The sequence below is a fragment of the Diceros bicornis genome, chromosome 2 (assembly GCF_020826845.1).
Source record: "Diceros bicornis minor isolate mBicDic1 chromosome 2, mDicBic1.mat.cur, whole genome shotgun sequence".
NCBI classification, from domain to species: Eukaryota; Metazoa; Chordata; class Mammalia; order Perissodactyla; family Rhinocerotidae; genus Diceros; species Diceros bicornis.
This window is the reverse complement of record NC_080741.1, coordinates 50,394,987-50,418,376: the sequence shown is the minus strand read 5'-3', so window position 1 is coordinate 50,418,376 and position 23,390 is coordinate 50,394,987. Positions and strand designations below refer to the sequence as shown.

The following is a 23,390-nucleotide window of genomic DNA, read 5'->3' as shown; positions in this document are numbered from 1 at the left end:
AGTTAATGGCAACTCCATCTTTCCAGTTGCTCAGGCCAAAACCTAAGAGTCCTCCTTGACTTCCTTTTCTTACATTCAATCTGTCAGCAAATACTATGGTAATACCCTCAGAACATACCTAGAATCTGACCACCTCTCATTCCTTCCACTGTAGGGTTGCCAGATAAAATACAGGACGCCCAGTTAAATGTGAATTTCCCAAATATTGTACGGGACACACTTGTACTAAAAACATGTTTACCTGAAATTCAAAATTTAACTGAGTGTCCTGTATTTTTATTTGCTAAATTTGACAACCCTACTCCACTGCCACCAGCTTGGATTACTACCATGATCTCCAAACTGGTCTCCCTGATTTCACTCTTGTTCCTCTCTATAGTCCCTTCTCTACAAAGCAGTCAGAGTTACTCTAACCCTAAGTCAGATCATATTACCCCTTTGCTCAAACTCTCCTCTGCTCCTACCCCACTTAAAATACAAGCCAGAGTGCTCATGATTATCTTCAGCATTCTCTGCAATCTCCCCTTAGCCTTGCCTCTCTCCCATCTATACTCCATTCCATTCCTCTTATGGGGCTCCTTGCTGTTGCTCTCCCTTGCTGGGAACACACCAGCTTCGGGTCCCTTTCCCATACTGTTCTCTCCATTTGGTTCACTCCTCCCTCAGATATCAGCATAACAGGCTACCTACCTCCTTCACATATTCTCTCAAATGACTATTTATGTAAAATTATAACACCTCAACAATCACTGTCTATCCCTTGCTTTTTCTCCACAGCACATCATCATTCTAATACACTATATATCAATTTATCTTGTTTTGTCTGTCTCAGCACGTACACCCACGCCTACTAGAATGTAATATTAAGCTCTTTAAGGATAAGAATTTTTGTCTATTTTTTTCTCTGCTATATCTCCAGAATCTAGAAATTGTGCCTGGCACATAACAGTGCTCAGAAAATATTTACCATTACCTGAGTAAAAAAACTTAGGAACTATATTAGGACAATGGAGCAAAACTTTCCAAGGATCCACAAATTTAAAAATATATATGGTGCTCTCTTTGGCACCACATATACTGAGATTGGAATTATACAGGGAGAATTAGCGCGGCTTCTGCGCAAGGATGACATGCAAATTCGCGAAGCATTCCATATTTTTGATGGACTTTGAGGGTATTATGCTAAGTGAAATAAGAGAGAAAGTCAAATACTGTACGATTTCACTCATAAGTGGAAGATAAAAACAATAACAACAAACAAATACATAGATATAGAGATTGGATTGGTGGTTACCAGAGGGGAAGGGGGTAAGGGGGAAGGGCAAAGGAGTAAAAGGGCACATGTATATGGTGACAGTAGGTAATTAGTCTTTGGGTGATGAACATGATGTAGTCCACACAGAAATCAAAATATAATGATGTACACCTGAAATTTATATAATGTTATAAACCAATGTTACCTGAATAAAAAATATACAAACAGAAACACAGATAAAAAAATAAAAATATATATGATTTGTTTTCAATTATTACATTTCAAGTCCCTAGATCAGCACCAGACTTATTACTATTTTAATAAAGGAGGTGAACTGGAGTAAATATAGGATTCCTGACTCTTATGTTTACTTATTTCTTTGACAGTCCGAGTTTTTTTCTTCCATACACACTAGCAGAAATTCCTCATTCTGGAATCTAGATTTAGAATCTAGACTATTTTATATGCATCACTACAAGGCCATTATTTAAGGCCATTATTACTACACCTAGATGATAAATCCTCTATCACCTTTCATTTCTGTTTATGCTGATGGAGAAGAATAATTTATATAATGTGACTTGGGGTTTAGAATAGCTAGTCCTAGGCCGGCCCCGTGGCTTAGTGGTTAAGTGAGCGCGCTCCACTGCTGGTGACCCGGGTTTGGATCCTGGGCTCGCACCGACGCGCTGCTTCTCTGGCCATGCTGAGGCCGCGTCCCACATACAGCAACTAGAAGGATATGCAGCTATGACACACAACTATCTACTGGGGCTTTGGGGGGAAAAATAAATAAATAAAATCTTTAAAAAAAAAAAAAAAAAGAATAGCTAGTCCTCAGGTTCCAGACCTAACTTATTCTTTTGTTTTAATGCCTTTTAAATTTTATTTATTTATTTATTTTTGAGGAAGGCTGGCCCTTTGCTAACATCTGTTGCCAATCCTCCTCTTTCTCTTTTTTCTCCTCAAAGCCCCAGTACATAGTTGTACATCACAGTTGCACAGTTGTAGCTCTTCTGTGTGGGATGCTGCCCCAGCATGGCTCAGAAGAACGGTGAGTAGGTCCACCCCCGGCATCCGAAGCTGTGAACACTGGGCCCAATTAGAACGCACGTACTTAACTGCTATGCCACAGGGCCAGCCCCAGACCTAACTTATTCTTAAGAGGTTTGTTAAATGTGGTTGAAGAAATTCCATGGTTACACTCTTGACTACGTCTAAGGACCACATGAGGCTCCATGTGATCCACCTCAGGTTTATCTCTGTGCATTTACCTGTCTCCATGCTACCTGTGTAGGCTTTTAAATTCCCAGAGGGCAGAAATCTCCTCTGCCTAACCTTTGCAGATACTAGTACAACACTAGTCTTCTTAGGTAGGACACCAGTCACTCTAAGGCAAATAAAAACTGAAATGAACACATTAAAAACTTTCAGGGGCAGGTTTCCCTCCCCCTCTTACCCCCCAATCCTACTGAAGGAAGCATAAAAGGAGAGGAAAGGTTTGAGTGCATGCAAGGAATCCGACTGTTTCCACAGGAAGGGCCCGGGCAAGGTAGTAGACAGGGGAGGAACATGTGTGCTGAAGAGGATGCCCTAAGAGGCAGAGAGCTCCCCCATCTGACCCCGTCTTCAACTCTGAGAATCTTGAGTCCAGGATGTGATGCCCTCCAAGTGCCCCTCTGGCTCCTCCACTCTGTTGCAGAAAAAACAGTTCTCTCCCTCAGACATTGCGGCCCCTCTGGCCTCGAGCAGGCAGGCCTCAACCTCGTACAGCCGTTCTCTCTCATCCTCAGTCTCTTCTTTTCAGCCAGGAGACAGGCTCTGGGCTCCTAGACTAAGTCACCCTGATGTCCTTTCCAGAGGCTTCCCAGGGATTTTCCATAATAATGATCAAAGACAAATCCCAGTGGGCTTCCCTGGGTTCCTGTTCACCCCGACTTCCCAGGCCAGGCTCGGGATGGGAGGCCGTGGCCGCCTGAGAATCTGACGAAAACAGCTCTCCAAGGATGAGCACAGAAGTTGTCTCCTTGAAGAGCCCGAGTTGTCTTCCACCACAGGGAAAGAAAGGGCGGATAAGAACGCCAAGGCGAGGCTCAAGCAGAGAAGCCAGCGACCTGGGAAATTCCTCGAGGGCCCGGGGAACACTGACCCTATCCGAAAGATCCCGTACAGCTTCCCAACCCTTCCCTCCCCTTCACTCCACACCCTTCACAGCCCGCCCTGCCCAAACTCCTCCCGCCTCCACCTCTGAGGGGCAGCACGTGCCCAACCTGGAGGTGCCCTGATCCGGCCTCGAGGCCGCTTGGTCCCGCCGAGGTTGCCTAAGCATGTGCGGCCCCGCCCCCAGGACCTGCTCTAACCAATGGGGATTACGCCCCGCCCCCTGGACCCGCCCCCTATGCGGCTCGCGACTAACGGTTTTAACTGTCGGATCTTGGAGCAGCCTGGCGGCGTACCTCGCGCCACAGACCACTGCACGCCACACCCAGCCCACGTGCACTTCATGAAATTTACCCTCACACTTCCATACTCACCCTGCTGCCTACCCACACCCCGCCCGGCATCCCCTTGCCAATGTAGACCCCCTCAGGAGTCACCTGATGCACACCCAGCTGCATGTGGGGTGGCCTGTGGGCCAGGGACCAGAACATGGCTGGGGCCTGGGGGGTCTTAATGAGAACTGGGTAGGAGGAGCAGCTGGGGCCAGAGGCACTGTGGTCAGAGGGGGACACAGAACTGGGGGCGAGAGAAAGGAGGCAAAAAATCATCCAAGGTTCCTGGCCTCCTAGATGCTGGGACAGCGTGAGAGCACGGGGGACAGGGGCAGAGGGTGTAGGGCAGGAGAGGTTCATTTAACTCTGCCTCTGATGGTTATAGATGGCTTTTAAAGCCATGGAACAGGATAAGATCACCAATGAAGGAGTATGGATGGAAAACAGATTGTATTGAGCCCCAAGACACACAAGTTTAAAAGCCTAGGTGAGGAAAAAGCAGCAAAGGAGCCAGAGCGGTGTGGTCAGGGACAGGGAAGGGACACCATAAGAGTGAGGTGCGGTGGAAGCCACTCGGACCATCCTTCAAGGAGGAGAAGATCAGCTGTGTCAAATGCTGCTGATGGCTCAAGGAAAATGAGGAGTGAGAATTAATTATTGGTGACCTTGACAGGAGCAGTTTTAGTGGGGGACAAAAAATCTAATTGGTGTGTGGATTCAAAAGACACATCTGATAAAGGACTGGTGTCCAAAATGTATAAAGAACTCTTAAAACTCAACAATAGGAAAACAATCAGATTAAAAAATGGGCCAAAGATTTGAACAGACATCTCACCAAAGAAGATACTGTAAACATATGGCAAATAAGCATATGAAAAGATGCTCAACATTTTATGTCATTAGAGAAATGCAAATTAAAACAACGAGATACCACTGCACACCTATTAGAATGGCCGAAATCCATAACACTAACACACAAAATGCTGGTGAGGATGTGGAGCAGCAGGAACTCTCACTCGTTGCTGAGAGGAATGCTAAATGATAGAGCCACTTTGGAAGATGCTTTGACAATTTCTTACAAGACTAAACATACTCTTACCATATGATCTAGCAATCATGCTCTTGGGTATTCACTCAAAGGAATTGAAAACTTATGTCCACACAAGAATCTGCACATGGATATTTACAGCAGCTTTGTTCATAATTGCTAAAACTTGGAAGCAACCAAGATGTCATATTCAGTAGGTGAATGGTTAAATAAACTGTGTTTCATCCAGATAATGGAATATTATTCAGCACTGAAAAGAAAATCATTTTCCCAATTACTATGTAAAGGTGCAAAAGCTGGACAGTGAAAAAGTCTGACAGGAAAAAAATTGATTCATTTGAAATATGGTGTTGGAGGAGAGCTCTACAGATACCCTGGACTGCCAGAAAGATGAACGAGTGGGTTCTAGAGCAAATTAAGCCTGAACTATCACTGGAGGCAAAAATGGTAAAACTGAGACGGTCTTAGTTTGGGAACATCATGAGAAGGCAGCATTCTATGGAAAAGACAGAAAAAATAGAAGGAAAAGAGGAAGACTAAAAATGAGATGGATTGACTCCATTAAGGAAGCCATAGGCATGAGTCTACAGGAAGTGAGTAGGGCTGTTGAGGACAGGACATTGAGGATATCACTCATTCATAGGGTCCCCAGGAGTCGGAGCCAACTTGACGGCATGTGACACACACAAGAATAAATGAGCTATTGAGCTATGAAAAGACATGGAGGAAACTTAAATGCATTTTACTAAGCGAAAGAAGCCATTCTGAAAAGGTTGCATACTGTAGGATTCCAACCATATGACATTCTGGAGAAGGCAAAACTATGGAGATAGTAAAAAGATCAGTGGTTGCCAGGGGTTAGGGAGGAGGGAGGGATGAATACACCTATTCATGACAGAGGATGAATAAGCATAGAGGATTTTTAGGGCAGTGAAACTATTCTATGTGATATTATAATAGTACATACATGTCATTATACACTTGTCCAAACTCACAGAATGTACAACACAAAGAGTGAACCCTAAGGTAAACTATGGACTTTGGGTGATAAGGATGTGTCAATTTAGGTTCAGCAATTATAATAAATGTACTATTCTGGAGGGGGATGTTGATAATAGGAGAGGTTATGCATACATGGGGGCAGGAGATATATGAGAAATCTCTGTACCTTCTACTCAGTTTTGCTGTGAATCTAAAACTGCTCTAAAATATAAAGTCTATTTAAAAAATAAATTTTAAAAAAGGACCAAGAGGAGATTGGCATATCCATACAATGGAAAACTATTAAGCAATAAGAAGGAATGAATGATTGATAGGCACAATGACATGGATAATTCTCAAAATAATTATGCTGAGTGAAAGAAGCCAGATACAAAAGAATACATTCTGAATGATTCCATTTATATAAAATTCTAGAAAATGGAAATTAATTTATAGTGACAGAAAGCCAACCAGTGATTGCCTGAGACCAATGAGTGCCATAGAGAAGGATTACCAATGGGCAAAAGAAAATTGGGGGTGATGGATATGTTTACTATCTTGATTGTGGTTATGTTTCACAGATGTATACATAGATCAAAATGTGTCAAATTGTACACTCTTAATATGTACAGTTTGTGTTAATTATACCTAAATAAAGCTTTGAAAAATAAAAACATTACAGATAGAATTGAAGCTCCATTCTGCCCTCCCTGATACCATTCCTCAGGTGACTTCTATCCTGAATTTGATGCTTATCACTTCTATGCATGTTTTATACTTTTAGTTCAAATGTTTGTATCCATAAACAATATATAGCATTGTTTGCATGTTTGTATTATTTTATAAATGGTATTCTTTGTGCTTCTTTCTACAACTTGACTTTTTGACTCACCATTTTTAAGATTTATATCTGTGGATTCAAGTATCTGTAGCCCATTTATAGCAATTCCAGTATTTCCTTGTGTGACTATAGGCCAATTTCCTTATTGTCCTGTTGGTAAACATTCAGGCTGCTTACAGTTTTTCCCCTATACAGATGCTACAAAGAACTTTTTTGTACCTCTAAACACATGTGAGAGGGGATCTTCAGAGTAACTATACTAGGGTGACTTTCTGGCTAGCGGAGCTTGTGCCAGTGACACCAGCAGGGTCTTAGTGTTTCCTGTTGTTGAACTTTTTATTGGCACATTTTTAGAGGCTGATTCCAGCTTTTGGTTAGTAAAAGGGGTAAACTCTTCACATCCCTGTGCTACAAATGAGAGAGAGAGAGAGAATAATCTGCCCAAGGGTAGCTTGGAATGGAACCATGATGTCAAATATTTTCATGCTCCTTCTTTTATTCTTCTGTTACACTCTCCTCCTTCACTGATGCCTTTGTAACATTCACTTGCTGTAATTAGTGTTCCCAATCACCACAAACTCTAAGAGAAGTTGAGAGAGCTTTATTCTGAAGCAGCAATTTTATCCTAAGAGCCACCAACCCTTTTAACATTTCTTCTGACTCCATGGAATGCTTTCTAAATATATATCCCAGAGAGTATGGTTGCACAGTTTTAAAAATGTAGGATTTGCCTCTAAAATGTTCTTTAATATTTCATTGACTGTAAGTTCATCAGACTCCATTGTGGAGCTTTATATGTTTCTATATATAAGGACTCTCCCAGGGTGTTAATGCTGAGGGGCAGATTTCTCTCATAAAGAAGTAAAAACAGAGCAGGAAGCACAAAAGTATAGCAGGCTGGGCACTGTCTCAACAATCAGCAGCATTGTGCAGTCACAACATCCCTTTGTCACTAAGCAACAAGAAGTTGACCTCCAGAGATTCTCTTTGCTCAAACATAGCCTCAAAAAGACAGGAGGAAAGTTGGCCTTTTCTGCCCTCTTCCTGGAAAGATGCAAAGTGCTTTAGTAGGCTCCTGGGTAAGAGTGCACTTTACAGTTAATTCTGGCTCCTGGCCCTGGGGTAGTGCCTGAAATTTGAATGAATCATGAGAGTAAAGCAAGAAGGGTTTCATCCAACATCCAGCCTGGTGGAAGACCCCGAACGGCCCACTCCCCTTCTGCCATCCTGAGGTCACCCCTAGAACCTATCTAGCCTTCCTGACACGATGTCCCCTTCCATGTGTTCTGATCTCATGCTAGCCAGCTGAACTTCCTAGTCCTCTAGCCATCCTATTTATTCCCAGTCCTTTGCTTGGTCTCCCTCAAACTTCTAGAGTTTGACTGCTCTCTAGACTGGGAATATCTTGAGGGCGAAGCCTGTTTTCTTCCATCTGTATGTCTCAAACCCAGCTCCATGCCTGGAATATAGTAAAGGCCAAGTAAATACTATTGAGCTAAATCGAATAGTGAGCAAGCGGTGTTCAACAGATAGTAGAAGGATGGACAGACAAGGTGGGTGACTCAAGGCCTCAGTGGGATGAAAAGATAAGGGGTTTCCCAGGCATGTTTAGGAACCCACTGTGATGGCCAGAGGCCATCTTGGTACAGGTTCTTTCTGCTTAGGGCTATGATCATGGAGGACCAGGCACACTCGTCCTCTCTAGGGAGCACTCAGGACAAAGAGGTTTTAGGCCATAGGAGCTCTCTAGTTAGACATGGTTGTCCACACGATGTCTACCTAATGACATCAGCACAGTACAGCTCCCTCTTAGACCCCTGATAGGTGCTCATTTCTGTCTTTTGGCAGTCCATGTCTCCAAAATTCTCTCCAGAATGTATCACTGCTGGTGAAGTAATTCTTTTGGAAAGTTCATCCCTTGCTTTGGTGCTCCAGTTTCAGAGGGTGCCATTCTTGCCCCAGAATAGCAGAGAGTGTGGCAAACAGGTGTTCACAACCTTGTCAATGGATGTAGAAGATGGATCCATTCAATCTTTGCTCTTCAGGGACTTTTGACATACTATTAACATTGTGGGGAGGATAACAAAGGAAACTTCCTCTCAGACTCCCCAGGGAAGGACCACACCACTAGACAGTGGCCCTGTTCTCAAAACTCTGCTTAATGCTCTGAATCTCCCTGACTCAGAACTGTCTGGTCCTCTCCCCTGCTGAAAAGTCTTCCCTTGCTCTTAGAACAGAATCTATATTCCTAAACCTGTCTAAGCCCTGTCCCTCTCTGACCTCACCTCACTTCTCTCTAGCTTGCTCACAATCCTTTAGTCATAAGGCCTCTTTTTGTTCTTCCAACACATCTTTCTCTTTCTGTCCTCTGAACCCTTGCCCTTGCAGTTCCCACCACATAGAATGCTCTTCCTTTGCTCCTCACATGGTGGACTCCTTCTCATGTTCAAGTCCCACCTCATTGTCATGAAGGAGTATCCCTGTTCCCTGTCACTCTTGATCTAGTCATCAGGTTATTTCTTCCCTAACGCTATTTGCTGTGTCTGACTCCCCCACAAGAAGGAAGGTTCACAGGGGCCAGGATCATTCTGTCTTTTCACTGCTGTCTCCCCAGCCCACATTAGGACCTTATTAAAGAAAGAGAGAAAGGAAGGAAGGAAGGCAGGAAGGCAAGAAGGCAGGAAGGCAGGAAGGCAGGAAGGAAGGAAGGCAACCCTTCCCTATACACGCATAGCCCTCCCAGGTGAGCCAGCACAGCTGAGGCCAACTGTTCTAATGATGGATGGGAGACACTTCTCCGCTGCTGGCCCCCCTCCAGGGGTGTCCTTTCTCCTCAGATTCTTTCTGTTCTGTCAGGAACTCCCAGAAGAGGCTTCTGGCCTGGGAACCCTGAGGTCTGGGACTCTGAGTGGGGGTTTAGGTGGGATTTACCCTCATGCCTGCCTTGTTACAGCACAACAATGGCTTCTATGGGCACTACAGAGGCCAAATCAAGAGTGAAAGTGCTCGAGAATACCGCCTTGCAGCCAAGCCCCAGCCTCCAGCAGTGTTCCTGCAACGATGCAAGGTACAAGGCAGCCCTGGGGGAAGCTGGGGTGGCTAGGCCAGTTTCTGCTTCTCTCAGGCCCCAAGAGCATCATCCCCAGCCCTACCACAGCTGGACTGATACCTGGGGCCAGCCTATCCCCAGGACATGCATGAGGCCTGGACCCTCTTCCCTGAAATGTCAGGTCTTCCTCCTACAGACGGGGTAGAGAAGAGCCAGTACCAGGCTGGAAAGTCTTGCTCAATGCTCCTTCTATGTGGAGGAAGGGTCAGGACCCAGATAGGGTGGACGGCCATGGGGAGAGAACCTCCTGAATCCAGGAAGTAGGACTTGAGTTTTGCTGACAACTGCCCTCAAGCTCAGATCCCTTGATGCCATGAAAGCCCATGTAGTCTAGCCCCCAGTCAGCCTCATAGTCCAGGGGCTCAAGAGTGAGTAGGAAGCCTCCTCTGGTCAGGGAAGCAGCATATAAAGTGACTGGGTACCCACCCACCTGCCTAGCCAAGGAGGACCAGAAAGGAGATGGCAGAAATGGCCTAGGGTGGCTTGAAAAGGCTTCCAGAGAACAAGAGGAATGCAGAGCTCATGGGTGCCCCATCCCCACCATGTGTGGAGACAAGGAAGGGGCACTGAGCATCAGTCAGGTCCCCACAGTAAAAAGCCCACTCAAAATGGGAGAACTCAGAAGGGTATATATACAAAGCAGTAGGTGTGGGGGTCTCAGGGAAAGGCAGTCTCATAGGTTGATAACAACCAAGTGGTCAGTACTGCTGGGCCCAAAGGTTCAAGGGGAAGGCATGGCTCCTAGAACCTAGAAGGAGAGAGTGATGTGGAGAGGGACACCCTGAAAGGAGTGGTGATCTGGGGTGGAGAGACACAACCAGGTGGGCTGGCTTGGGAGGGAGCTAGGAGAAGAAACACCTCCTCCTGTCTTCCCTCCATCTCCTCCCAAAATTTCCCAGTGGCCAGAGGGAAGGCAGCCTGGTGAGAAATGCACTCAGATCAGCCTCCTGGGCAAGCGCAAGGTGGAGGAGGCAGAGAGGGACCTGGAGAGATGCCTGGAACATGCTCTGTGCACTGAAGTTTCTTGCTTCCCAGCCTCTAGGCAGGTCCTGCTTGATCTGCCATCTGGATTCTCCAGGAATTGCTTTCCCAGGCCAAGAGCAGGGTCCTGGAGGCTGCCATGCTGTGGAACCTGAACTTCCTTAGCATTCCCAGTTGGAAGGGCTGCCTGGCATTGCCTACTGAGCCAGGCCCAAATGCAGCTCCAGATTGTTCATCTGGGGCCACCTCCCCTACAAGAGTGATGGTGCCTGAGTAGTGCGGGGACAGAGGCAACTTGAGGACTTCCTGCTAGCTGTTTGCAGTAGCCCTCAGTGGCAGCTATTATCCCAAAGACCAGAACATCCTCTCAATCTGTCCCCCAGAAACAGAGTAGGGGACATATTTTGAGACATTTGAAGTTTTGATTGAAGTGAAAATTTGCTACATAAAGCATTTACTAGCACTATCAGCAGCCCCAAACAGCATGATCTGTGTGTCTGGGGCTCAGAATGTATAAATGCTAAGTCCCGTGGCTCTTTCTAGGTCTAAAGCTGTTTTAATTAGTGGGACTGCTTAAGTAAGGTGCACATTTTATTTTCTCATTAGCTGAGAGATACCAGGTTTCATCTGGCTGATTGCAGCTATTGTTGTGGAAAGCCTTACCAAGTTGTGGCACCCACTTTCCTTTAGTTTGGGGCAGGCAGAAATTTTGTCTATGTCATTCGGATGCAAGAAAATTCTTTTTTCTTCTAAATCAAATTAATTTATTTCTAGCCTCCACTTGCCTAACTGTTGGTAAATGTAATCCTGGTCCTGTTTGTTCTTAAGATCAGACAAGAGTCCCAGAGGCTCATCGTCAGCGGCAGGTCCTTCACTGGTGGTGCCATGATTGCTGTGTCCCTGCCTCCCACTCCTGCCATGCCTCAGTCTGCCACAGAGGCTCCTCTCAGCATCCTGCTGACTGCAGACTGCCCAGCCTCCACAGGGTCCCTTAGCCCTCCCACATACAAACACTGTCCCCTCCCAGGAAACCTACCTCTCCTCCAAGGCCTCTTCAGCTGGAACCCCAGCCTGAGCCCCACCTGCTCAGAGACCATGGGTTTTACCACCTCAGTGGGAAAGGAGCCCTGGATGGTTTAGAAGCAAAGATGCAGGTGAAATTCTCCTCAGGGACAAGAATACTCAAAACTGCCTGAGTGGAAAGGAAATGACTGTACTTCTCACCAGGCTCCCACAGTTGTGAGAACAAAACTCAAGTCAGTGAGAGTAAATAGATTATTCTGCCACTGTAAGAAGAATGAGTTTCTAGAGTCAGAGCTGCCTCCAACAACAGAGGCATCCACATTCTAGGGCTGTGTATAATTCTATAGCTGAGGATAGAGATGGGGGAGAAACTTGGGGGTCAACTGGAACTTGCCCCAGACTTCCAGGGTTTTTTTAATTGAAATTTTTATTGAGGTGATTGTAGATTTATGAGCAGTTGTAAAAAATAATAAAGAGAGATCCCTTCTACACTTTGCCTGCTTTGCCCTAATGCTAACATTCTGCAGAGCTATAGTATAATATTACAACCAGGACATTGACATTGATGCAATCCACCTATCTCATTCAGATTTCCCCAGTATTACTTGTACTCATTTGTGTGTGTATATTAAGATCTATAAAATCTTACCACCTGTGTAGGTTTGTGTATCCACTACCACATTCAAGATACTGACCAACATCACAAGGACCCCTGGTGCTGCCCTTTTATGACCACATCCCCAGCCTCCCACTCCTCTACCCTTTCCCCGTCCCTAACCTCTGGCAACCACCAATCTCTCCTCTATTTCTAAAATTTTATCACATCAAAGATGTTGTATAATGGAATAATACAGCATGCAACCTTTGGGGATTGGCTTTTCTTGCTCAGCATAATTTCCTAGAGATTCATCCAAGTTGTTGTATGTATCAAGGGTTCATTCCTTTTCATTACTGAGTAATATTCTATGGTATGTATATATCCGTTTGTTTAACCACTCACTTATTAAAAGATATCTGGGCTGATTTAAGTTTTTGGCTCTCACAAATAAAGCTGCTATGAAAATTTGTGTACAGATTTTGGGTGAAAATACGTTTATTCTTTGGGATAAATGCCCAGGAGTGCTATTACTAGGTCGTATGGTAGTAGCACGTTTAGTTTTTAGAAGAAACTGCCAAACTGTTTTCCAGAGTGGCTCTACCTTTTTACATTCCCACCAGCACAGTATGAATGATCCAGTTTCTCTGCATTCTCACCAACATTTGGTGTTGTCTCTATTTTTTTATTTTAGCCATTCTGATTGATGTGTCATGATATCTCACTGTGGTTTTAATTTGCATTTCTCTAACTAATGACAGTGGACACCTTTTCATGTGTTATTTGCCATCTGTATATCACCTTCTGTGAAATGTCTTCATGTCATTTGCCCATTTTCTAATTGGATTGTTTGTTATTTTACTGTTGAGGTGTGAGAGTTCTTTATACATTCTAGATACTAGTCCTTTATTGGATATGTGTTTTGCAAATATTTTCTTCCAGTCTGCATCTTGTCTTTTCATCCTCTTCACATGGACTTTCACAGAGCCAAACTTTTTTTAAAACTTGATGAGGTCCAATTTGTCAACTTTTCCTCTTATGGCTCTTGCTTTTGGTGTCAAGTCTAAGAACTCTGCCTAACTCTAGATTCTGAAGATTTTATCCTATGTTTTTTTCTAAAAGGGCCCTGGGTTTTTAATCCTCGTCATGTCAGCTTGCTTTATGAGGAGTGAAAAGTAAGGCTAGCTGGATTCCCACCTTCATGGAGCTTTCATTCTATTTGGAGACCACCACTGGCTGTCTAAGGCAGGAGGTCCCAATAGGGGAGCTTGTTAAAGACACCACAGGCTCCACCCTTAAGATTCTAGTTCAGGAATCTGGGATGCAGCTAGCCCCTGCCTTTTATCTAGGAACCTGCTGTCAGCCATTGCTCATACCCCAACCCAGCCAAGACTGGACTTCATTCATGTCTGCAGCAGGAGAAGCTGAGTGGTTGGGGAGGGGGGTTCTGGGGGCAGAGACCAGAGACAAAGGCAAGGTAGATGGTCTTGGGAGAGATTCCTGCTGAGGTCTGAGGGCCTGAGAGGTGGTCTTTCTCTGCCTGGGGATGGGGCATGGTTCTCTGGCCCCAACTGGGCCAGAGCAAATGCCCTGGGGACCTTCTGTCTCTGTTCATTGATTTCACAGCAAATATGTATTGAGTACAATGCCAGGTACTATTCTCAGTGTTGGAGTTACAGATGTGAGCAAGATAGACAATAACCTTTGCCCACAAGGAGCTTATGTTCTAGTAAGGGACATCAGACAATATGCAACATCATAATATATAGTCATATAGTATGTTAGAAGGTGAAAAATGCAGAGTTGGGGTGATGGGGCTGCTGGTGTAGGGCTCAAGGAAGGCCTCCCAAGAGGTAGGTGAAAGGGAGTCATATGGCCAGGTGGGAAGAGTCCCAGGCAGAAGGAACAGGTGGTGCAAAGGCCTGAGGTGGGAGTAGCTGGTGTGTTTGAGGAGCAGTGAGGATGCCAGTGTGGCTGGAGGTAACGGAGAGATCAATATTGTGTGGGTTTCATGGACCACTATGATGACTTTGGCTTTTACAAACATGAGGAACTGTTGTGGATTTTTGGCAAACAGAGATGTGATCTGATTTATGTATTAAAAGAATTATTCTGCCTGCTAAGAGGACAATAGACTGGAGGGGCAAGCTTGGAAGCAGGGACACCAGGCGGGAAGCTCTTGCAATAATTCAGGCAAGAGAAGAAGGTGGCTTGGACCAAGGAAAGCAGTGACCATGCTGAGGAGTGGTCTGATCCTGGGTACGTATTGAAAGATGTATTAACAGGATTTCCTGGCACATTGGATGTAGGGTGTGAAAGAAAAGAATTAAGGGGACTCTGAGGTGTTTGGCAGGATCTAGCTGCCATGACCTGAGCTGGGGGAGGCTGTAGGTGGGATGAGTTTGGGGAATGATCCAGAGCTGTCATGAGTTTGAAGATGCCTGTTAGACATTTACATGGGGATATGGAGTAGGCAGCTGGCTATTGAGTCTGGAGTTCAGGAGACAGCTCAAGCTAGAGAGAGAAATTTCAGTTTCCAGGTGGCATTTAGGGCAAAGAGCCTGGGTCACTGATGAGGCAGTAAGTGCGGACAGAGGGGAGGAGAGAATTGAAGCCTAGTCCTGGGTGATCTAGAGTTAAAGGGCCTGATGTGAAACTTGAACCACTGCCCCCTGATGGAAGAACATCCTGGAAGGTGCCTCAGTCCCTTTCTCAATCAGCAGCCCCAGAGGCCTCTGCTTTGGGGGCAAGTGCTGAGATAAGATGTCCCAGGAGTGAGATGTTACTCTAATTTGTATCTGCCCTTTCAGGGCGTTGGCAGTTTAGCAGTTTAGGGGTGGTGGCTCCTGGCAGTTTCCCTCCATTATGGGCCCTGATGTAGTATCTTGGGGTCAGGTAAGCATCATTTTTCCCCATTCACCTTCTTTCTCACTGTCTTTCAAGGAGCCAGCACAGCAACACTTCTTCTCCAAACATGACAACCGCACTTCCTTCGACAAAGTGAGTGCTGGAGAGAGAAAGGAAGGTGGGCAGGCCCCCAGCCTAGGTTGAACTTGAGCTAGGGTGGAGGGGATAAGACATTGCGGGGAGGGAGGGCTCCTTATACAGATAGGGGAGTGTCTGTCTTCCTGACAACCTCTCTCCTCTGGGAAACAGCCCATTCCCCAAATGGAGGTACTTCTGCTTTGGTTTCTTCCACCAGCTTGCCTGACAATGTGCAAATATCCTAGGGGCCACTTTATGGGGTCTTCACCTTGGAATGGAAGGCATGGCTGGGGAGGCAGGCCCAAGGGGTCAGGGTACAGGCCAGGAAGGCCAGGCACAAGCCAGGCTTGGGTTTAGGAGGGCCCCAAAGAAGTGCCTGGTGCCAGGACTGTGGGCTAAGGGCCCATACCGTTGAGGAGGGCCCCTACTGCCTGCTACAGGGAATCGGAAGACGGAAAGACATGGAGCGTCTGTGGCAGCGGCACACCTTCCTGCACTGGGCACCCTGTGAGCTGGAGTTGCGCCAGCAGCGGCCCCTCAAATCATCCTACCAGGCCGATTTCCGGTCAGGCCCAGGATTCAGTGACCTCCCCCAGCGCCTTGTCCACTTTGTGCAGGTCCAGCCTCCCCGTGCCAGCACCACCTATCAGCAGAACTTCTGCCAGCCATCCCGGGGTGGCCATTGTGGCAGCGACAACGTGGGGCCCCAGGCCCCGGTCACCGACACACTGCCTGAACTCCCGGGGATCCCAAGACCCAAGGTGCTGCAGCATTACCTTCATGCTGGGGTCTCTGAGTGTCTAAACTGGTCCAGAGCATTAAACAAGGACAGCTGACCCAGTGGCCTCTCCGTGCTTGCAGCCCAAGAGGTCTCAGAGGCTGGAGAGCAGTAAGGCACTGCTAGGCCCTGTGCCTGGCTCCCATGGTGCTTGTGCTCATGGTGCCTGTGTGCTGGGCAGGGGAGGTGCTGCCCTGGGAACCCTGCCACTGAGTGAGAAGTGGGAAGGCCTGCAGGATGCTAAGGATCCAGGAGGGTTAGCATGGCCACAGCAGGTGGGTCCAGGACCCCAAATCCATTCTTACAGCAAACCCAGCTGTGAGCCCCTTGCACTCAGTGTGGCTGCAGGGAAAGCAGAGTCAATGGCTCCTACTAGTGGGCAGCAAAGACTGGAGGAAGAGGCAAGAGCTGGCAGCTTTGTTTTCTCTGGGAGGCTACTGCCTCTAGGGGTCTGGTGGGTGGCCATACAGTGCTGCCTAAGAGACAGCTTCCCCACAGCTAGGACAGAGGGAGACTACTCTGGCCACAGCCCCACTGGACCACCCCTCTCTATGGAGGTGAGCAGAGGCTTTGAGGAGATGCTGTGTGACATGTACCTGCAGGTCATCCTGACCCTGTGGTGTTCTGTAGTTTTCTGAGCTCTTCTCTGGTCATCCTGTGAGTGCCCTCTAACATCTGTCCTAGATGTTAGACAGTGAGGGCCGGCGGTCATCCTATGTCACAAAAGAGAAGCTGAGGCTTAGGTGGGGCTGAGACACTTTGGTGGGGCTTCAGAACACTTTGAAGGCAGAGGCCAGATCCAAAAGGCTCCTCTGGACCCTCATCCTTGGGACAGTTGAGGCCTCCGAAGGAGGGTCAGGGGCTTCAGGGACAACACAAGAGTCCATACCAGGGGCCATACACCAGATTTCAGCAGCACTTTTACTTCCACATCTGAACTCCCTGGGTCCTCACAACAGCCTTGTGAGGTAGGTAGGGCAGGAAGGTTTCAGAGATCCCCATTTACAGATGAGGATGCTGAGGCACAGAGAGGTGAAATGACTTGCCCAAGGTCACACAGCCAGCAGTGTAAAGGGCCCAAAGCCTACATTCCTCTGGCCCTCTGGAGGTTCCTGCATCCACTCCTCCATTCCCTCTGTGTCCCCCACCCTCTCTGAACTCTCCTGGGTCCACAGGGACCTTCAAGGCAGGCTAGCAGCTACGCTTTTTCAGGAACAGACATTGGGGTAGGCCTGGTCAACTCCAGGTAGGCACCGACCCTGAGGGGCATGAGGCCAGCTCTCCCCTACCCCTACTTCCCAGTTGGACAGAGGGCCCAGTAGGTTCCAGAGCAAGAGTGGAGCTAAGAATGATCCATGAATGAATGAGGGTAAAGTTAGGTGTAAGCGTATGTGCATCCTGCGCTAAAGACGGAGGCCCCCCCCAAGTCCCAGAGGCAGTGTCTCAAGTGCCCATCCCTGTGCCTCCTCCATTCCACAGAGCCACAGTGAGCTCCCTCAGCAGCAAAAGGAGCCACAGACATTTGCCTCTGGCACTGAGCTGCTCCAGTGGACAAGTCTCATGAAGCATTCAGACCCCATCACGCAGACACAGTGCCTCCACAGCTTGGCTGGGACCCTGGGCCACACCCCCGATGACAAACAGCTGGTGCCCAGCCTGCAGACTAGAACAGGAGCAGCGGGCCGTAGGTATGGCAGGCAGTGCCTCCCAGCGCCGCCGTGCAAGGCTGAAGCCCTCCACAGAGCCCAGAGGGCACGGCTGGTTTCCTGCAGGAAGGAGACAGAGGTTGTAAATGGCACAGGCTGAAGGGGCTCCAGCTCTTTTGCTCCCTGAGCCCAGAGTATGGCCCAGCAGGCACCACTCCAGGATGGTGGGTGCTATTCATTGCCCCCATTCATCACTCATTCCTTTATTCGTTCATATTTCTATTTGTCCATTAATTTAGTGGCCATTTGTCCTATCTCTGTCCCTAGGCCCCTGCTGGTACAGAGCCCTCAGTCACGTGCTGAGGGACACCCCAAGAGCTGGGCCACACAGATCACACCTTGCCCACTTCACAGACTGGGAAAGGAAAGCTCACAAAGCCCTGACTCCCAGAATACCTAGAGAAGGGCTGGAGGTGGTGCTCATGCTGGGGGCTACTCCTTCCTGTCTTGGGCTCCCCTCCTATCCCTAGCCCCACAGAGACTCACCAAGGCCCCCAATGGCCACGATGTGGCCCCCAAGGGAGCCAACCACAAAGTCGGCCCTCTTATCCCTCATGCGCAGGCTGCGGGGCATCTTGGTCCAGGACCCTGCAGGAGAGGGGAGTTCAGATCTAGCCCTCCCCACACACTGTGCCCCTCCATCCCATGGAGAGCCGGAGGACAGCCCAGGCCAGCCACTGCTCACCATGCTCCAGGTCGAACATCTCCACAGTGTTGACAAAGTGTGGGCGGGAGTAGAAATTGTGGGGCCCGGGCTGCTGCAGGCCACCCAGGCTAAAGACGCTGCCTTCGGCCATGGCGCAGCCTGCAAAGGCCCGGCGGCTGGGCAGGCTTGGGTGCCGGGTCCAGGTACGGGCCTCCAGATCAAAGGCCTCAAAAGCAGTCACTGGGAGCTTGCCCTGGCGGCCCCCTGCCAATGGAATTGGGGCACCTGGGAGGGAGCCCGGGAGGCCTGGCAGGCTCCTTCTTCATCCAGTTGCTGAGCCTTCACCACTGCCCGCTCCAGCCCCCCCATACCCAACTATGTGCACACCAGAACATGGATCACCCACCCTGCAGATCCTCAGGCACTAGGGTTTAGTTTTCTAGTCCCAGCAGGGCCACCAGAGGTCAGAGCCTCGGAGCAAACCTGGCTCACCCCAATAAAGCTTTTCTTGTCCTGCCATCCCAGACTAAGCCTGATCCCAGCTAACCTGGGATAGATGCTTCTGAAATTTGAGCCCCTTTCCCACATCCCCCAGGCCCTTACCCAGGACATAGATCTTGTTCCCGTGCAGGAAGGTGGAGGCCCCATAGCAGGGTGTGGGCATGGAGGGTAGCGAAAGCCAGCAATCCCGGCGGGGCTCATACACCCGAACCTGGGCCTGGGGGGCCGTGTCGGGGCCCATTCCCCCCAGGGCATACACCATACCATCTGCACAAAAAAGAGTAATTCAGACTGCACCCTGGTCTGGCCAGGGCACCCCACTCGAACAGCTGCCCTGGTCAGGCTGGGGGTGGCTGGGGACCATGTATTTGTGATACCCCTCCCCAGCAGCAGAAACCCTCCTGCCTGCCTGCCTGGAGTGGGGGCTGGGACATCTAGGATTTCCCTCTGGCCAGGGCCCCTCCAAGTGAAGTGCAGGAGGCAGCTGATCTAATTATAATATGTCTCCGTTTCCTTGGAGACGCTATGGCAACCAAGTCTGGCATCCAAGCAGGACTAGTGGTCAGACCTGGAGGCCACAGGTGGGGGCTCCCACGGGAGAAGGAAGGTGGAGGATGGTTAAGCCAGGGGTGGGGGTCATTTGGGGATCTGCTCAGCATGGAGCTCAGACTGGGGAGGGGGCTCTGGGGATCAGCTGGGCAGCTGGGAGAGGGGCTTGGGCCTGCAGGATGAGGGTGCTGGCCACAAGCCTTCTGCCCAGGAGCCTTGCCAGCACCTCTGCACCCTGCCCTTTCACAGGTTGGTTCCGCCCTGTTATGCCCTCAGGGTCAGCTAGGGGCATGTTGGGGTCTTGGGAAGATGGGTTAGTCAGCTGGGGGCTTCCAAAGCAATTGTCCCCAGGCCAGCTTAGCCTTTGTCCAGCTCAGACTCCCTAATGTGCGTGTGTGGGGTGAGGGGGGTGGAATCTAAGCACTTGCTGGGCTCCGAGCCAAGGCCCTGCTCTGCTTCCCCTCCCCTTCCCCAGACTATTTATAACTCTAGGAGTCACTGGGCCATCCCTCCTTGTCTCTTAGAGAGGAAGAATGGGGCAGGGAGGTGACTGGGGCTTTCCATCATGCTGGGGGCCAACCTGGGCTCTGCCTCCCACCTTACAGCTGGAAAAGGCAGTTAAGGCTGCTGCCAGCCCAGCTCAGAGCTAGGTAGGGGAGGGTATAGGAGGCAAAGCCAAGTCCAGGGCACCCAGACAAAATTTACAGCTCTTGTCCAATCTCTAAGGGTAAGGGACCAAGTCAGGAAGAATGGAAGGTGTTGGGGCACCTGAGGGACCTTCCTGGGGAAGCCACTCACCTCTCTCCACAGTCGCAACCCCCATGGCTGCCTGAGGGAGGGTGGCCCGACGCTCCCAGCGGCCCTCATCAGCCAGGAAGGCCTCCACAGCAGCTACTGGGCTCTGGCCCTCATCCACACCGCCCATCACTAGTACCTGCTTGCCCAGCACCACCGCAGCTGCGCCAGCCCGGGCAGTGGGCAGGGGCGCCAGTGCCAGCCATGTATGTGAGGCCATATCCAGTGTCTCAGCAGTGTCCAGGGGCAGTCCAGCCCGGCCACAGCCCCCTAACACTAACAGGTGCCCATCCTGGTATGCCACCGTGCCATACACCCGGCAGGTGGGCATTGGTGGGAACACCTGCCAAGCAAAGGCCCGGCCACCTCCTGTAGCCATGGTGTTCACCTCCAGTGGCAGGCCATGCTATCTGCTCAGGCTACAGGCCTCAGTGAGGAGGCATGATGGGGCCTCATCTTGATTCTACCAGGGCTACAAGGGGGCGTCTGACCAGTCCAGGGACCTTGCCTTCACCTGGAGGAGAGAGGGAAAACAAAGGGTCAGGGCCACTGGGTACAGCCCCTCAGGGTACAGATGAGCAGCCTGTAGCTGAGGGCATGGCTGGCCCAAAATCACTGGTGGGAAAGGCAGGGAGAGGACAGATGCCTGTTGGCTAGCACACCACTGTGGAGGCACACCTCCTGGAGTGAGAAGGAGGACAGACTCCCAGATATCCAGGCAACTTCCCCAATTCCTATGGGGCATGAGGGATTCTCCTCCTAACCCTGCTCTTACCCAGGAGCTCCCTGGTCAAATCTAGGTCTAGGTGGGAGGAAAGGTGACTAGGATAGGATTCTCCTGGCCCCATTCCCTTCCCCTCAACAATCCTCACCCTAGTACTCTAAATGAGCAGAGTCCTACTGTACCCTCCCCCCCTTACTGGCTTCCAGTGTGCCTTGGGCAGCCATAAGGGTCTCTCGCCAGCTGCCAGGGATCAGACTCCAGGGAATCCTTACAAACCCTTTGGGGGCCATTCCATAGAGTTCATCCATTCCCACCAGCAAAAGGCCAAGATCAGGGGAGGGGTTGGATGCCAGGGTCCCACATTCTCCCTTGAGGTTCACCCTCAGGGGTTTGCCCATGCCAGCTTCCCAGAGGCCAGCCTCCTTGGTGTCCAGAAGGGAGAAGAAGGATGATTTTGGGATCCTATGAGCACAGGACTCTAGGCTCCCAGAGTCCAGGGCGTTTCCAGCAGCAATGGGCAAGCTGGACTTCTGGGTCCCCTCACAGCAGATCCCCAAGTTTCCCAGCCTCTCCCATTCCCGCAAGGGCCACACTCCTGGGACCCCTGGTGCGAGGGCCTTCTTGCCCCTAACTTCCACCTCGCAGGGGTGGGGGGTGTGGGGGCGGGTCCGGGCGAGCGCGCTTGGGGCTTTACACCTCGCACCCCCAAACTTCCCCTGAGCGCGGCTCCCTCGGGACTCACCGGCCTGGGCTCCGGCGCCTCCGCGGCGGGGGTCAGCCGTTCCGGCACCGCTGGTGCCGGCTCTGGCTGGGGCTGGGGCCAGGCTCCAGCGGGGCTCCGGCTCGGCTTCTGCGCGGGGCGGGGCTGGACGGGGTCCGCCCCTCATCCCCCTCCCGACTCGGGAAAACCTCCCCCCGCCTTAACCCTGCACCTGCCGTGGCCGGAGCAGGGCGCGCAGACCCGTGGTCACACGCAAACGGGTGAACAGAGACGGACATGTGGACACTGGGCCTGCCCAGGACTTAGGGTCCGACCTCGGGCCGGGGGAGAAATGAGGCAGCGGTGAGCAGGACAATACATGTATGGTGGGAGCCGTTCTAGGCGGGACCCAGCCTGGGAGTATCGGCGCGGGGTGGGCCAGCAGAACCTGGGGGCTTGAGCGGCAGGCACCCGCCCTCCACCACTGAGCTCGAAGGAGCCCAACAACAGCCTTCGCGGCGGCGCCCCCTGGAGGCCTCTTGGGGCATGGCCTGGGCCTCTGGTGGGGGTGGCGGCTGGGTGGCCCTTCCCCAGGCATACAGCAGGGCACAGAATAGGTCCTATGGTGCACATTGAGGCTAGCAGGGGATAGAGGAACAGACAGTGCCAGCCTCAGTGCTTAACAGGACCTTCCACAGGCCTGAGTGGGAGGAGTTCTTGGGTGGGGAGAGTAGCTCTGAGCATGGGATGAGCTTGAAAAGTCAGGGAACCTCCCAGGCAAGTCACTCTGGCCTCATTCTGTAGGGCCTGAGGCCTGGGCTACTCTGGGACCCAAGGCACTTTGTGACTGTCCATCTTCAGGGTCCCAGGCCTGCCTCTAGCCAACTCTGGGATTAGGCAAGAGCAAGTTGGTGTGACAGAGGCCTACCTACCTCAGACCCAGACCCTGGCCCAGCCTATCTTCTGAGCATTCAGAGTATTGGCTAAGTCTGTGAGCTGACGGCCCGTTCATACAGGTCAGTGGTCACCTATGAGACCCTGTGGTTGTTTGTGCTTGCTACTATCTTGTCCCTCTTTCATGGACAGTGTCTGTCTCACTTTCCCCAGAAGTGCACCTGGAGACAAAGATACAAGTGCATATAGTTAATGTGGGAAGTGAGGCCAGGAAGCACCAGCAGAGTAGTGGCAAAGAGACAGGAAAGCAGCCAATAAAGGGTGTGTCATCAAGGAAGTTACTACTGTGGGCAACTGGGACTAAATCCTGCTGAGGACTCTGAGAGACAGTGTAGAACATGGGCCTCGCATTATTGTGTGTGTGTGTGTCCCCCACCCCCCTAAGCAAGGGTTGCTGAGGTACTCATTTTCAAATTTCCATCGTCATGGAGTTGCTTGGGGGCATTAATTCCCTGGGCTGCCTGACTTCTAGCCTGCCCAGAGTGCGGGCAGAGCATTCTCCATGACTAGAGAGAGTCTTCAACCCCTTTTAGGGGCCTGCAGTGGGAGTTGGAAGTCACCATGGAACACCATATTGCTAAAACTAGGGGGTCCCTATGGTCCTTGGCTCGACTGAAACCTTGCTAGTGTCTTCAAAGCTTCACCTCTTGTGACCTTGGCTTCCTGCTGCTGCTTATCCTGCCTCTCAGAATCTTTTACATGCCCTGCTTCCTCTCCTTCCCCAGGA

General features: G+C 50.0%; 2 protein-coding genes and 1 non-coding gene across 4 annotated transcripts; 2 read left to right on the top strand and 1 right to left on the bottom strand.

Moving 5' to 3' along the window:
• Positions 1-1,053: 1,053 nt before the first annotated feature.
• On the top strand, positions 1,054-1,160 carry LOC131421582 (U6 spliceosomal RNA). Its single transcript, XR_009223909.1, has one exon. It is a non-coding gene; the product is annotated as a U6 spliceosomal RNA (small nuclear RNA).
• Positions 1,161-9,552: 8,392 nt separating this feature from the next.
• On the top strand, positions 9,553-16,146 carry C2H3orf84 (chromosome 2 C3orf84 homolog). The gene is made up of 3 exons (XM_058567668.1): positions 9,553-9,684; positions 15,269-15,325; positions 15,730-16,146. Exons 1-3 carry the CDS (start codon positions 9,553-9,555, stop codon positions 16,144-16,146), a joined length of 606 nt encoding a protein of 201 aa, XP_058423651.1.
• Positions 16,038-21,825, bottom strand: KLHDC8B (kelch domain containing 8B). Of its 2 annotated transcripts, XM_058558267.1 has the most exons (6): positions 21,752-21,825; positions 20,289-20,799; positions 19,044-19,208; positions 18,480-18,704; positions 18,281-18,382; positions 16,038-17,854 (listed from the first exon to the last, which is right to left on the bottom strand). In XM_058558267.1, exons 2-6 carry the CDS (start codon positions 20,662-20,664, stop codon positions 17,658-17,660), a joined length of 1,065 nt encoding a protein of 354 aa, XP_058414250.1. In that variant the 5' UTR covers positions 20,665-20,799; positions 21,752-21,825; the 3' UTR covers positions 16,038-17,657. The 2 variants fall into 2 exon arrangements, with proteins under 2 accessions (XP_058414250.1, XP_058414260.1); XM_058558277.1 differs by lacking the exon at positions 19,044-19,208.
• Positions 21,826-23,390: the final 1,565 nt, after the last annotated feature.

Bases quoted from the DNA above. Each gene is read 5' to 3' on its own strand.
- C2H3orf84 (XM_058567668.1), top strand. From the start codon at position 9,553: ATGCCTGCCTTGTTACAGCACAACAATGGCTTCTATGGGCACTACAGA. The intron at 9,685-15,268 runs GTACAAGGCAGC...CTGTCTTTCAAG, and splicing joins TGTTCCTGCAACGATGCAAG to GAGCCAGCACAGCAACACTT. The intron at 15,326-15,729 runs GTGAGTGCTGGA...ACCGTTGAGGAG, and splicing joins ACCGCACTTCCTTCGACAAA to GGCCCCTACTGCCTGCTACA.
- KLHDC8B (XM_058558267.1), bottom strand. From the start codon at position 20,664: ATGGCTACAGGAGGTGGCCGGGCCTTTGCTTGGCAGGTGTTCCCACCA. The intron at 18,383-18,479 runs GTGAGCAGTGGC...CCTCTCCTGCAG, and splicing joins GATGTTCGACCTGGAGCATG to GGTCCTGGACCAAGATGCCC. The intron at 17,855-18,280 runs GTGAGTCTCTGT...TCCTTCCTGCAG, and splicing joins CGTGGCCATTGGGGGCCTTG to GAAACCAGCCGTGCCCTCTG.